The 14,007-nt window shown below is 40.4% G+C and overlaps 1 protein-coding gene across 1 annotated transcript in view; it reads left to right on the forward strand.

The window, feature by feature from the left end:
* Positions 1-1,484: 1,484 nt before the first annotated feature.
* ADGRG4 (adhesion G protein-coupled receptor G4) overlaps positions 1,485-14,007 on the forward strand; it is a 193,916-nt gene continuing 181,393 nt past the window's right edge. The window contains exons 1-2 of the mRNA XM_056130241.1: positions 1,485-1,521; positions 3,396-4,010. Coding sequence (XP_055986216.1) covers positions 1,485-1,521; positions 3,396-4,010 — 652 coding nt within the window. The remainder of the gene's footprint in view (positions 1,522-3,395; positions 4,011-14,007) is intronic.

Genomic DNA, 14,007 nt, shown 5'->3' on the forward strand with positions numbered 1-14,007 from the left:
GTTATTTATCTGTGGGGCTTAGGGGTGTACCTGACTGTGGGTGTGGCTTATTTCTGGCTCTGTCCTCATGATGGTGCTTGAGGGACCATGGTGCGGGGGTTTGAACCTGGTTGACTGCATTCAAGGCCAGCACCTTACCTGCTGTACTATTTCTCTGTTCTCTTATTTTATTTTTCAGTAGGAAAATACTGCATCAATACTTACACATCTACAATTTAAAATAATATTTAGCCCTGGACATGTCTCCATGACTACATAGATCTGCCTTGTTTGTTTGAGTAACAATTGCTTATCTAGTCGCTTATTGATAGGCATACAGATTTTTCTATTTTCTCAAATACAAACAAGGCTGCTATAAATATCCTGGTACTTGCATGTTTATATACTTTTGTGTATGTTTGTCCAGAATAAATCAATAGAAATGGAATTGTTGTATCAAAAGTACATACACAATTAGAAAGTTCATGGGTGTTGGCAAATTGCCAGACAGAGAGAGAGAGAGAGAGTGAGTGAGAGAGCAAACAAGCAAGAGAGAGTTCAGTAATTGGTACTCTCACCAGTAGTGTATAAAGGTGACTTGTTTCCGCATAGGTTCATCAATACTGGATATTGTCAACCTAAAATGCTATCATTCTATCGGGTCAAAAGGGCATCACTCACTGCTGCTGCATCATGTGCTTTAAAAATAATGAGGTCATCTTGTTATATTATTGATCTTACATTTCTGGGTTTGTAAGTTGTGAATTCAGGTTTTTTAGCACTTAGGTTTTCATGAGTGTGTTGCTATACAGTCTGGTAGACTATATAAAATTATAATGCATTCTTCCTGCCACAGAGGCAGGGTTGGATGGGGGGGATGGGGGTGGGAGGGATATTATCCATGGTGGTGGAAAATGGGCACTGGTGGAGGGATGGGTATTTGATCATTGTATAATCGAAACCCAAGCACAAAAAATTGTAAATCTACAAGTGTACCTCATGGTGTTTCACTAATAAAAATTTAAAAAAATACAGTAATAAATTTTGTTTGACAAATTGAAAAAAATTATAATGCATTCTTTTTTTTGCTTTTTGGGTCACACCTGGCAATGCTCAGGAGTTACTCCTGGCTTTGCACTCAGGAATTACTCCTGGTGGTGCTTGGGTGACCATATGGGATGTAGGGGATCGAACCTGGGTCAGCCATGTGCTAGTCCAATACCCTACCCATAGGCTAGGCAAATGCCCTACTTTCACTCTGGCCCCATGCATACTCTTTTAATGGACAAATAAGTCTTGAAGATTTATGCTCACAATAAAACTTCTTAAATGATATATTTGATGTCATTTTGCAGGTAGAGCATAGAAGCAATATTAAACAACCATAATGGAGACTTGAGATCCATAGAAGTTATGATTTTAAGGATTAACTTGTGATTGTGAAAGTTGATAAGATAATATTATCACGTAAGGCAGGAACAGACTTAAGGATTTGCTCATCTACCATGGACAATTCAGAAATAGGCTCCTGGCAGGTGGACAGTATGAATTCAAGCACATACATGTGTGATTGTGTGAACACATGCATATGTGTATATGTTTGCGAATGTGTGTGTGGAGGGCAGGAATATACTTGTTTGATTTTATAAGATGTTTAGAGAAGTGATGGAGGGAGAGAAGACCATAGAGCCAGAGAATATCTAGAATTTTTCAGTAGAGAGGAGCTTCTCCCAGAAACAAGGAAGAAGCCACTTTCTTCCAGCCTGTGTAGTGTGTTGGAAGCAGCAATATTTTTGAATGGCAATGCCTGGGTGGCAACCCTAATTCAGAGAGAGGTTGGAATCCTATTATGCCTTAACACCTTTTATGTTTCATCTTGGACAGTGCTGGCACTGGAATCAGGTCAATGTTTGTCAATCCTCAGATATTTGCCTGGTGGCCTGGTATATAAGGTTTGGGACAGTGACATCCCCATTCATCAATAATTTTCTATGAAAGGCCATAGATATAGATATTTTGTCCTTGCGCGCATTTGGACAAAATTCAATTCCTGGCACTGCATGGTCTCCTAAGCCAGGATTGATTACTAAGAATCACAGAGCGTGGTTTAAAATACACAAAAAATATTTTCCTGTGTAATACAGAGCATATGCAATTCTAGTTCTCCTAGGTATTGCCAAGTTGTCCACCAAAAGATTAACCATGGGCTGGTAATAGAGCTTAGTGGGGAGTAGATAGTTCATATGTATAAGATCCTTAGTTTGATACACTCCCCTCAAAAAAAACCCCTTACTCTTTGAGGATTTGTATACTCCATTGCAATCCATTTTCAAACAATCTTGTAAGGTCAGTAGCTAGGGGTTTTATGGAGCATCGAATCTAAAGTGACTGGTGGCCCCTTGTGCTGTGCATGCAGACTCTAGTGGCTCTGAAGTTCCATTTTTTTTTTTTGCTATTTGGGTCACACCTGGCGATGCTCAGGGGTTATTCCTGGCTAATGTACTCAGGAATTATTCCTGGCGGTGTTCGGGGGACCATATGGGATGCTGGGAATCGAACCTGGGTTGGCCATGTTGGCTGCGTGCAAGGCAAACACCCTAGCTTCTGTGCTATCGCTCCAGCCCCTGAAGTTCCATTTTTGGAAGCAAACATTGAGGCATGGGGAGATTAAATTACTTGCCCAAATTAACACTCTTGATGAGTCGGAGTTGGGATTTCAGCCCAGGCTGTCTGACTCAAGAGCCAGTGGGTAACTGGACCTCTGACCATTTATAACTGCTTCAAGCTGCCATAACCCCTCTGAAGGAGGGAATCAAGTTGTACTCGGTGTGATGCCTTTTCTCCCATTCCTGAGTACCAGCAGAAGTCCTGGGGTTTCAGTGTTGTCTAGTTGGTCATTCTTCAGGTCTTTGTCAGTATTTTCCATGAGTAACTGTCTCCAAGGACAAAATAAATCAGGTAATTTGACTCAGGCAAAGACATTGGAGAAATAAATTGCTGTTGTACCATGAATATAATAAGGCAGTTAGATAGATGGAAATAGTTATATTTTGATTATATGAGTGCAGATTATGTGTGACAAATTTTCAGTTGAAGCTGCCTCTTCATTGGCCTCTTCCCTGACCTCCCTACTAGTCACATACTTCTAACTGCTTCCACAAATTGTCCAGTTGGCGTGTGCTTTGGGAACACTAACTTTTCATATTAACCCAGGCAAAATATAGTTAATAAGAACAAAAATAGTACCAATGGTAATGTTAAGAGATTATTTTTTATATAAAAGCTAGTTTAACTCCTTTGCATTGTTATTCACTTAAAATAGTATGATATCACCTTGATTTAAAATATGATTAACAAATTATGACCTGAAATTTCTTTTGTTTTTTCTCTCTCTCTGCTTCCTGATATTTGGACAGATGCCCTTTCACTACAAGGGAAAAGGCTGGATTTTTATGGCAGAGCAGACACGTATGTAACCCTGACCAAAACAGTTCCTGAACTCTGTCGATTCACAGCATGCATTGATCTGGTGTTCATGAATGACACCCCAACTGATTGGATGGCCTTCTACTACATTATTAATAGTACCTTTCCGGGACAAGAAACCATTGACTTGGGACTTGCTGGTGACCATAAAAAGCTAATATTATACAACTTGGGCAGGGTCTTTTATATCCATTACCATCTGACTCCTTTACGGTGGCACAGGCTGTGCTTGATGTGGAATGGGGTGAAAGGCCGTTTAGAGCTGTTTCTGAACAAGAAAAGGATACTGGTCATGATGGATCAACCACAGAAGCTGACATCTAATGGGACTCTAGTTCTAGGACATTTTCTCAAAAACAAAGACAGCCTAATTAAGATGACGATGCGTACCTACACCAGCAGCTTGTACTATTTTCAACTCTGGGACCACATCCTGGACAGTGAGGATCTCATGAAGTGTATGGGCGGCAACATAGTCAGTTGGGAAGAAGATGTTTGGCTCGTCAACAAGATTGTTCCTACAGTTGACATGAAACTGCGTTGCTGTGAGTAACTTGTGCATTGGGATCCTTAGTGCAGATGATGGTATTGCGGAAGACTTCAAGTCAGTCACTCCTAACACAAGACTGTGTCTTCCTCAGAGGGCCCCCAGGTTTCCATAGTTTTGCCATTTGTTGGAGGAAGTTCCTAAGCAGTTTTAAAAGAGTTTGGAAGTCACTTTCAGTGGTATTCAGCTATATGGGCCAGATGTCCCAGTGCTTGGTCCCAGAAATGTGGTGTTGCTCCTGCTAGCAGGCACCAGGGCCATTTTAGTGGTTCTGGGGGGTGAAGGAGAGGCATGAGAGACTGGGAATTGAGTCCTAGGCCTGCACATGGAAAGTATTCACTCAGATCTCTGTATTATCATTTCAATCCCTGTCATCTTTTTTTGCCTTTTGGGCCATGCTCGGTGATGCTCATGGGTTATTCCTGGCTCTGCACTCAGTAATTACTCCTGGCAGTGCTCAGTGAACCATAGAGGATGCATGGGATCGAATCCAGGTTGAGCTCATGCAAGGAAAATGTCCTACCTGCTGTACTATCGCTCTGGCCCCTGCTGTCATCTACTTTTTTGGGTTTTTTTGGGGGGTCACACCCAGAAATGCACAGGGGTTACTCCTGGCTCTGCACTCGGGAATTACTCCTGGCGGTGCTCAGGGGACCATATGGGATGCTGGGAATTGAACCTGAGTCGGTCATGTGCAAGGTAAACGCCCTATCTGCTGTGCCCCATAATCTACTTTTTAAGTATAGAGAAAATACCATTCTTTTTTTAAATTTTAATTTGGGTTTGATTTAAAGCTTAGAGAACAATGGCAATATTAGGACAAAGAACTTCAATGTATACTTTACTCAGATTTCCCGACTGACAGTACTTTCCAAGGATATTTTATCATTCTTCTCTTTATTTTCTTCACCCTCATACAAACACATAGTAGGTACACAAACATGGGCACATGCATGGTTCTCAGTAACTTGAGAGTAAGATGCAGACATAATGCCTCATTAGTCTTACATACATCAGTATGAATTCCTAAGAATAAGGACGTTTTCATCCATAATCACAGTACAACGATTAAAATCAGGGAAGTGGGGCCAGAGTAGTAGTACAGCAGGTAGGGCACTTGCCTTGCATATGGCTGACCTGGGTTCAATCCCCAGCATCTCATATTGCCCCCTGAGCCCACCAGGAGTCATTTCTGATTAGAACCAAGAGTAACCACTGAGCACTGCGGGTATGGCATCCCCCTCCCCAAACAAACAAAGAAACAAGTAAATAAAATCTGGAAAGTTCACTTGGATGCAATACTCACAGCTAATTCAGTCGATATTCAAACTTGAGCAGTTGTTTTATAATGTCATTTATAGCTACCTAGTTTGGTCTCAGACTCAGTTCAGAACTAAATGGTGCATTTAGTTATTCTTATGTATCTTTGGTTTCTCATCTGGATAGCATCCTTGTTTTTTGTGTTTCATGATACCAGTTTGTCCCATTACTGCTGCTGATCTCTGATCAACAGAGATCTCTTGATTGAAGAGAATCAGTTAGATGTCTTCACTTTAAGGTTTCTGCTTTTTCCCTTGAAATGAATTAAGTAGTTTTCTGGGGAGATATTTGGAGGCTGTGTAAATATCTCATTCTTATCAAACTTTTTACCCAGTTGTGGTATATCTATTGATGGTTCTGGCCTCAATCACTTAGTACTATGATGATTGCAAAGACTGGCAGGGGGTTGTCTCATTAAGTGGTACTCATGGACTCTGTGCTCCTGGGTCACTCCTGGTGATACTCAGAGGACTATATATGGTGCAGGGGATCAGGCAGAAGTTGACCACATGAAAGGCTACATGAAAACTCTCACCCACTATGCTATCTCAGGCCCAAAGCAGTGATTGAAAAAACCTCTATTAGTTGGGCCTACTTAATAGTCAGTATTTTATTGTAAGGAAGGAAGTTCTTTTCCTTAACATCTCCTTATTTATTTATTCATTTTAAATATATTTATATTAGCATGAGTTAGTGAGTTCCAATTTTATTCAATGGGTTCCAATCTGTCACTGCTTTTTTCTTCTTATTTATTCATTTATTTTTGCTTTTTGGGTCACACCGGTAATGATCAGGGGATATACCTGGCTCTGCACTTAGGAATCACTCCTGGTGGTGCTCAGGGGACCATATGGGATGTCAGAGATTGAACCTGGGTCGGACACATGCAAGGCAAATGCCCTTCCCGTTGCACTGTCACTCCGGCCCCTGTCACTACTTTTGATGCTCAAATTGGCCCAGATATGGTTGCTGCGAGTCCTTAAATTTGGTGATTGTGTCATGTTGACATGTGCCCATAATTTTCTGAGCACTTCTTTACTTTCTAGTACTATGAAATGTGACAGGCTCATCTTCTACTGTCCCTGCTAGGCCTAAGAATCAGGCCTTTTACTAAAGAGCATAGGTTCCTTTTAGTGGGGAATGGTATTAATAAACTCATTTTTCTTTGGATAGCAATGATGATGTGGAGAACAGTTTAGAATGAAGTTCCTATAAGATAATGGATTTTTTTGGATGCGTACCCCCACCCCTATCAGTTTTAAGAAGAAAATGCAGAATCCCTCCTCCTCAAATTTAATCTTCTGTGAAATCAGCCGCAGAAATTCAGAAGTATCGGGAAAAGTTAGTGATAACAGCAACAAGATAGGACTTTTTTCTTATTTCCTGAAATATCCACTTTCTCTAAATGGGGGCTGATTTATTGCTTTAATGTATTTGGGGCTTAAATACATACCTAATGGGGTCTCACATTCTCTGGAGCTAAGTTTTTTAGGGGTTCTCACCTAGAGGTGTTCAGGGCTTACTCTTGGCTCTAGGCTCAGAGGTAGGTGTTTGGGCAACTATACATGGTGCTTGGGATCAAACTGGGATCACAAGGCAAGCATCTTAACTCTGTCCCCTGGAGGTGTGTTTTCATGAGTTAAAGGCAAGACACAATCCATGCAGTTTCCGTGTTTGAGATCAGGCTAATCCAAGCGCAGGAGAGAGTACAAGAGGGTAGGGTTCTTGTCTTGGACACAGTCAACCCGGGATCTATTCCCATCACCTCCAGGGGTGATTCCTAAGTGCAGCATCAGAGTAACCCCTGAGTACTGCCAGGTTTTGTTACCACCAAGAGTAATATCCTTAGTGCAGAGCCAGAAGTAACCCTGAGTACCACTGGGTGTTGTACCAAAACCAAAGATGAGGAAATCCTTTCTTTGATGCTACTACCTACAGGCATTTGTCTTTCCTCTTTTAGGTGATGAAACAGAGTACGTCTAGCTGACTCTGATTACAAAATTGAGCTAAGCATTAATAGGTTAAGCATGAAAGATTACCTCAAACAGTTTAAGAGTTACTTTATTATTATTTATTTGAAGAAGCATCTGCAAGCGGTGCTCAGGGGACCTGGGGGATACTTGCAATTCATGAAGTGCCAGAGGTTGAATGAGGGTTGGTTGCATGCAGGGCATTTGCCAAAACCTCTGCACTATATCTCTGGCCCCTAAAGTCACTTTTTTGATCCAAAGAATCAGAGGAATAGCCATGTTAAATCCACATACTAAGCAGTGGTCTTTGAAAATTGAATCTTACAAAAGAATTGATTACCATGGCTTTTCTTTTCACTTTGCTGGTAAATAGCTAAATTGAACTGATGTGTTCAAATGCTAAGTAATTATTTTACTGTTTTTTCCACTTCTTTGTTTAGGGCCACACTTGGAAGTCTTCAGGGACTACTTCCAACTGTGCTTGAGAGATCATGAGGTGATGAGGATCAACTAGAGGCTTTTGCGTACAAAGCAGGTGCTCTAGTCCTCTGAACCATCTCCTGGGCTCCCTCTTGTACACATTTTCATGTTCAACCCATCCTGTTCATCTGATTAGTTCCTGAAAGGAACAAGGGATATAAGTAACCCAATTTATAAGTAATCCAATAAGGATTCCAATTTAATAAACAAATAAGGTGGGAGAGTTGGGGCCACAGACATAGTACAATGGTAAAGCGCTTGCCTTATACTACAGCCAACACAGATTCAATCCCTGGCACCGGATATGGTACCTTAAGCCCATCTGATGTGACCCCTGAACACAGAACCAGGAGTAGGCCCTGAGTGTCATAGTGTGTGGCCAAAAAAAGAAGGGAAGGAAGAAAGAAGGAAAGCAAGAAAAAAAGGAAGGAGGGAGGGAAAGAAGAAAGTAAGGAAGAGAGGAAGAAAGGGAGGGAGGGAGGGAGGAAGGAAGGAAGGAAGGACGGAAGGAAGGAAGGGCCGGAGCAATAGTAGAACGGATAGGGTGCTTGCCTTGCATGTGGCCAACCCAAGTTTAATTCTCCAGCATCCCATATGGTCCCCTGAGCACTATCAAGAGTAATCTCTGAGTACAGACCCAGGAATAACCCCTGAGCCACACGGTGTGTGGCCCAGAACCCCCAAAAAATTTTGAAAGAGATACAAAAGAGATGGAGTGATAATATAGCATGTAGGGCAATTGCTGATCTGTGTATGGCTGATCTGTGTTTAATCTCCAGCATCCTATATGGTGCACCAAGCCCTGACAGAAGAGATCCCTAACTGCAGAGCCAGGAATATGCCCTTAGCACTGCCGGGTGTGGCTCAAAAAGCACACAAAAAAGAAAAAAGAGAGAGAAAAAGAGAAAGAAAAGGAAGAAAGGAAGGAAGGAAGGAAGAAAGAAAGAAAGAAAGAAAGAAAGAAAGAAAGAGAGAAAGAGAGAAAGAAAGAAAGAAATCTAAAATGGCAACCAAGCCGAAAGGTATAGGAAATTTTGACACTGTGAGTTTTAGGTCTCCTAAAGTGTTCTTTCCAAATCTTTGACCAGTGTCTCCTAATCTAAGGTTCAGAATGACTTTGAGGAGGCAGCATAGCCCTTGAAATTGTGTGTGTATTGCTGGAGATTGAACCCAGAGTCTCATATGTGCAAAGCAAGTGCTTTATCACTGATATAATCCCTGATCCAGTTGATAAAATTGTATACAATATGCTAAAAGTCTCTCCAGAGCGATAGCACAGCAGGTAGGGCGTTTGCCTTGCAAGCGGCCAACATGGTCGACCCGAGTTCGATTCCTTTGCCCCTCTCGGAGAGCCTGGCAAGCTACCGAGAGTATCTCGTCCGCATGGCAAAGCCGGGCAAGCTCCCCGTGACGTATTCGATATGCCAAACACAGTAACAATTGTCACAATGGAGACGTTACTGGGCCTGTTCGAGCAAATCGGTGAACAACGGGAGGACAGACAGTGAGTGACAGTGATGCTAAAAGTACAAAGTGAGAGGCCAGAATATTAGTGCGTGCATCCTGCCAACCCTAGTTTGAACCCTGAGTACTGCATATAATCCCTTAATCATCACCGGGGTTAGCCCCTGAACACAGAGCTAGAAATATTCCCAGAGCCCTGCTCGGTTTGGTTCCCCCAAAATACAAGGTTAATTTTTTTTTTTATCTGACGATTGCATTAGTCGGGCTGGAGCAATAGCACAGCTGGTAGGGTGTTTACCTTGCATGCGGCCCATATGGCCAACCTGAGTTCAATTCCTCTGCCCCTCTCGGAGAGCCTGGCAAGTTACTGAGAGTATCTCGCCTGCTTGTCAAAGCCTGGCAAGCTACCCGTGAAGTATTTGATATGCCAAACACAGTAACAAGTGTCACAATGGAGACATTACTGGGCCCGCTCGAGCAAACCGATGAACAAGGGGAGGACAGTGCTGTGCAGATTGAATTAGTAGTTTATATCACATTCTATCATAGTATGATAATTGCTGCCATTGCCTTTTTACTATGTTTCAGGTATTTGATTGATAGGGTTAGAGTGATTCCAAGAGATTAAATAAAACGTGTAAGTGTCTCCAATAAGTAGTAGATCTGGGGCATTTTTTTGTGGGGAGGGTCTGTTTACCCGGGGAAATTTGGTTCTCAACTGTAGTCACTGCCTGCTACCCACTGAGGGAGCTGTCACATCTAGAATTTCCCTTAACTCCATCTGGTCATATGACATCTGGGAAAAAGGGGAAAATTATATGAATAAATAGGAGTGATTACAACATGTCTAGCTTCAGCTTCTGCCTAATAAATTGCTGTTTATGATCTATAGAAGGATCATGACCTTTAAAAAATAAATTTTAATGAGCACATTTCTAGGATACAAATCTCAATAAATCTATTTACCCATGAATTATATATGTATATATTTATATATTCATGAGAGCAAGGCTTTGGGGGAACATTTGCTGAAAACCATGAACCCTACCGAGTTTAATAAACAAGTGTGACTATCTTTGGAGATGGCTCAAGAATTTTTAAACAGCACAGGTATAAAAAATAGTAATAGGAAAGTTGCTCATCATTAGTAACTTGATTTTAGAGTAACTTTTCTTTTTAAATATCACAGATGCACTATCATATTACAGTAGTGAATAAAATAAACTTAACTCAAAACTGCATGAAGTATCAAATAAAATTTATCCTGCATCTCTTCCACAGAGATGACTTTTCCCCAGATTCTTACCTATGGATTTATAAGTATGTGTAGATGGTTGTGAATAGATTTGAAAAGTAAAAATAACATATACATGCATATTGTGCAGAATTGGATTTATTTTAGTGTAATAATATTATGACCACATCACTGCATTTAGATCTACCACATACATTTTTAGGGCTGTGTATGTCTGCCCTACAGATATACTGTAATTTATTTAACTAACTCAACATTGGAGAGATCTCATATTGTTTACAATTTTGTGCAGTTAGAAATAACACATTTTGATATACATGAGCTTACCATTTCATAGGACACATCAGTAAAAGTATAATTTTAAGGTAAATAGATATAAACTTTCACAATTTAAGTTGATTTACCATTTGCACTAGCATATTAATATAACTATTCATTAAAATTGATTTTTAATACAAACATTTTAGATATGCATGATAAAATCCAAACAATATTTAAAGCTGTAAGTTAAAAGTGAAAGTCTCCTTTTTCTTAGATCCCTTACTTCAAGTGCCTCTTCCCCTGGACAAGGATTGTTAATATTTTCTGTTTTTATTTTTTGCTTTTTGGGCCACACCCAGCGATGCTCAGGGTTTACTCCTGGCTCTGCACTCAGGAATTACCCCTGGCGATGCTGGGGGACCATATGCGATACCGGGGATCGAACCCAGATCTGCTGCGTGCAAGGCAAACACTCTACCTGCTGTACTATAGCTCCGACCCAATAATTTCTTGAGTATTTTTGCAGAAATAATTTAAAACTTGATTTGACAAATTAATGTTTTTGTGATGCTGAGTATTAAACTGTGGGCCTCATGCATGCAAAGTAAGTAATCTTTGGCTGAACTATATCATTGGACCCCCTTCATGTAAACATTCTTTGATTTTCTTTTTTGGGAGAGGTATTTGGGTCACACCTGGCTGTGCTCAGGGCTTAATCCTGGCTTGGTGCTCAGAGATAACTCCCATAAGTGCTCAGGGGAGTATATGTGATACTAGGGATCGAACTTGGATTGGCTGCATGGAAATCATGCCTTGAATTTTTAAATAGTACAGTAATCATTACTAATATAAACAACAACAGCAGCAACAACAACAACAACAATAATAATAATAATAAGAAGAAGAAAGTTGGTATCTTAAAACTAAGCCCTATTAACTGTAATACCTCTCTGGACCTATATGTTTTTCTTTTTCACAGTTGGGATCATCATTATATATAGTCTTTTTTTCTTTATATTTAATAATATATTTTGGAAGCATTTCCATATTAGAAAATACAGAGCTGTCTGACTGTTGGAGAGAGATTCTAAGCAGTATGATCAAATTGGGATATGACATGATTTATTCCATAATCTTATTTAAAAGGGCTTTGAAATTGGTTCTGTTTTAAGCTGTGGCAAAAGTCTATAATATTTTTGTTGTGGGTATGGGTGTTTGTAATGTTGGGGATAAAACCAGGGCCTCATACATGCATGGCAAACATTCTACCACTGAGATTCATCCCTGACTCAGAAGCCTACAATATTTTATTATTATTTAGTAGGGAGTGTATTGGGCTACACCTGGCAGTGCTTAGGGGCTACTTCCAGTTTTGTGTTTGGGCATTGCTCCCAGTGATGCTGGAGATCAAACTAGCATCAGTCAAAATGCAAGGCAAGTGCCTTAACCTGCATACTATCCCTTTAGCCCCTACAGGATGTTTTTTTGCTTTTTGGGTCACACCTGGTGATGCTCAGGGGTTATTCCTGGTTCTGCACTCAGGAATCACTCTTGACAGTGCTCGAGGGACCATATGGGATGCTGGAGATCAAACCCGGGTGAGCTATGTGAAAGGCAAATGACCTACCCATTGTACTGTCACTCTGGCCTCCACAGGAATATTTTAATGGAGTATATGATGATGGATATTTTTTATAAGATCCAATAAGGGCTGTAGTTCCTTTTAACGTGGGTTGAGTGTAGTCTCCTAATCTCAGCTCAGACACATGATCTAATAAAAATGTTTGTTCTGATTTGCTACTGTCTTCAGAGGAAAAGTCTTCCTAAAGGTATGGGCAGAGTAAATTATGCTTAGGCATTTGAGAAGTCTTCTCTTTGAAAAGAGTAACAGTAACAGGAAGTGATCCATCTTGGAAGTCTCTACAGTCTCAAACCATAGGGTCCCTCTACCTGTGGAATTACTTATTTGCTAACACGTATTAGTAGATCTACTGTTCCAGACTCTTTGAATTACTTTATGAATTACCCATTTCCAAACTATTCAGACATTGATTACACAGTTTATATATTTTCTAGGGCCTTTGTTCAGTCCACTATTAAGTCCATCACGCAGTGATGAGATGATAAAACTTCTCTATTGATAGGCTCTCCCCAGCTAAGAGGCAATTTGATTTTGCCCTTGTACATTATTTCCCTTTGCTATCTCAGATTTTATCATAAAAGTCAGGCACGAGCTGTTTGTAGTGTGTGCAAACCTTCTTGTTTGTATTCTCTTGCACAGGTCCTCCTATAGATTTAGAGATGTAAACTCTTGTCCATTTCTCTTCCCATCACATAATTTATCATTTATTTTTCATGTCCTTGCCTGCAAACTGAATATACACATCATTCTGAAATGTTTTCCTGATCATCTTAAAGATGCTTATTTCATATTTTCCCCTACCCCACAGGGAGATCTGTCTGTGGCTGTTTCTGGTCACCATTATCTTGCCCAAATCTAATAAATATGCTCTAAATTATATTTACAAGGGTCGTGATTGAATGACAAACCAGATGCCAAACGTGGGCTAGAAAAACACAAAAAATTAATATGAGGTGATATACCCAAATCACAAGCCAAACTTGGTACCTTAGCAAATGTTCTACTTAATATTCTGTTGGCAGGTACATCTGCAACAAAGCGTCTTATAAATATTCAACTACTCTATACCTCTGTTCTCCAGCTCTAATGATTACAATAATACAATTTTGTCTAGAGTGAAAGAGCAAATGGCAATTAAACCCACAGGCCTCTGTGAATTAACATGGATTATCCCCACTTTAGAGTACAGAGACAACAAGTCGTTTGTGCAATGGATCTCTTGTTCATTAGTGAGAACATAGGGAATGTGGCACAATATATTCAAAGTTGGAGACCAGACCCCATGGCTCCTGTGGCCCCTCCAATATGACAAATGGACATTCAGTTATTGTCCAATTGCTACCATAGTATGGACTTTGGCATTTGCTTTTTGAAATTATCATTTTTGGCAGGGGTTTTTGGCCACACCTAGAGATTCTCAGAAGCGATTTCACGTTCTGTCCTTAGGGGCCATATGTGCTGTCAGGATCAAACCAGGACCGACTGCTTGCAAGGCAAGCCTCTTACCCTTTGTATTATCTTTCTAGCCCCACGAAATTAACTTTTAGTAGGATAATTATATATATGTATGAAACTGAGATCCCTTGAATATTTTTATATTTGG

Source organism: Sorex fumeus, unplaced genomic scaffold, assembly GCF_029834395.1.
Source record: "Sorex fumeus unplaced genomic scaffold, SorFum_2.1 ptg000075l, whole genome shotgun sequence".
Classification (NCBI taxonomy): Eukaryota; Metazoa; Chordata; class Mammalia; order Eulipotyphla; family Soricidae; genus Sorex; species Sorex fumeus.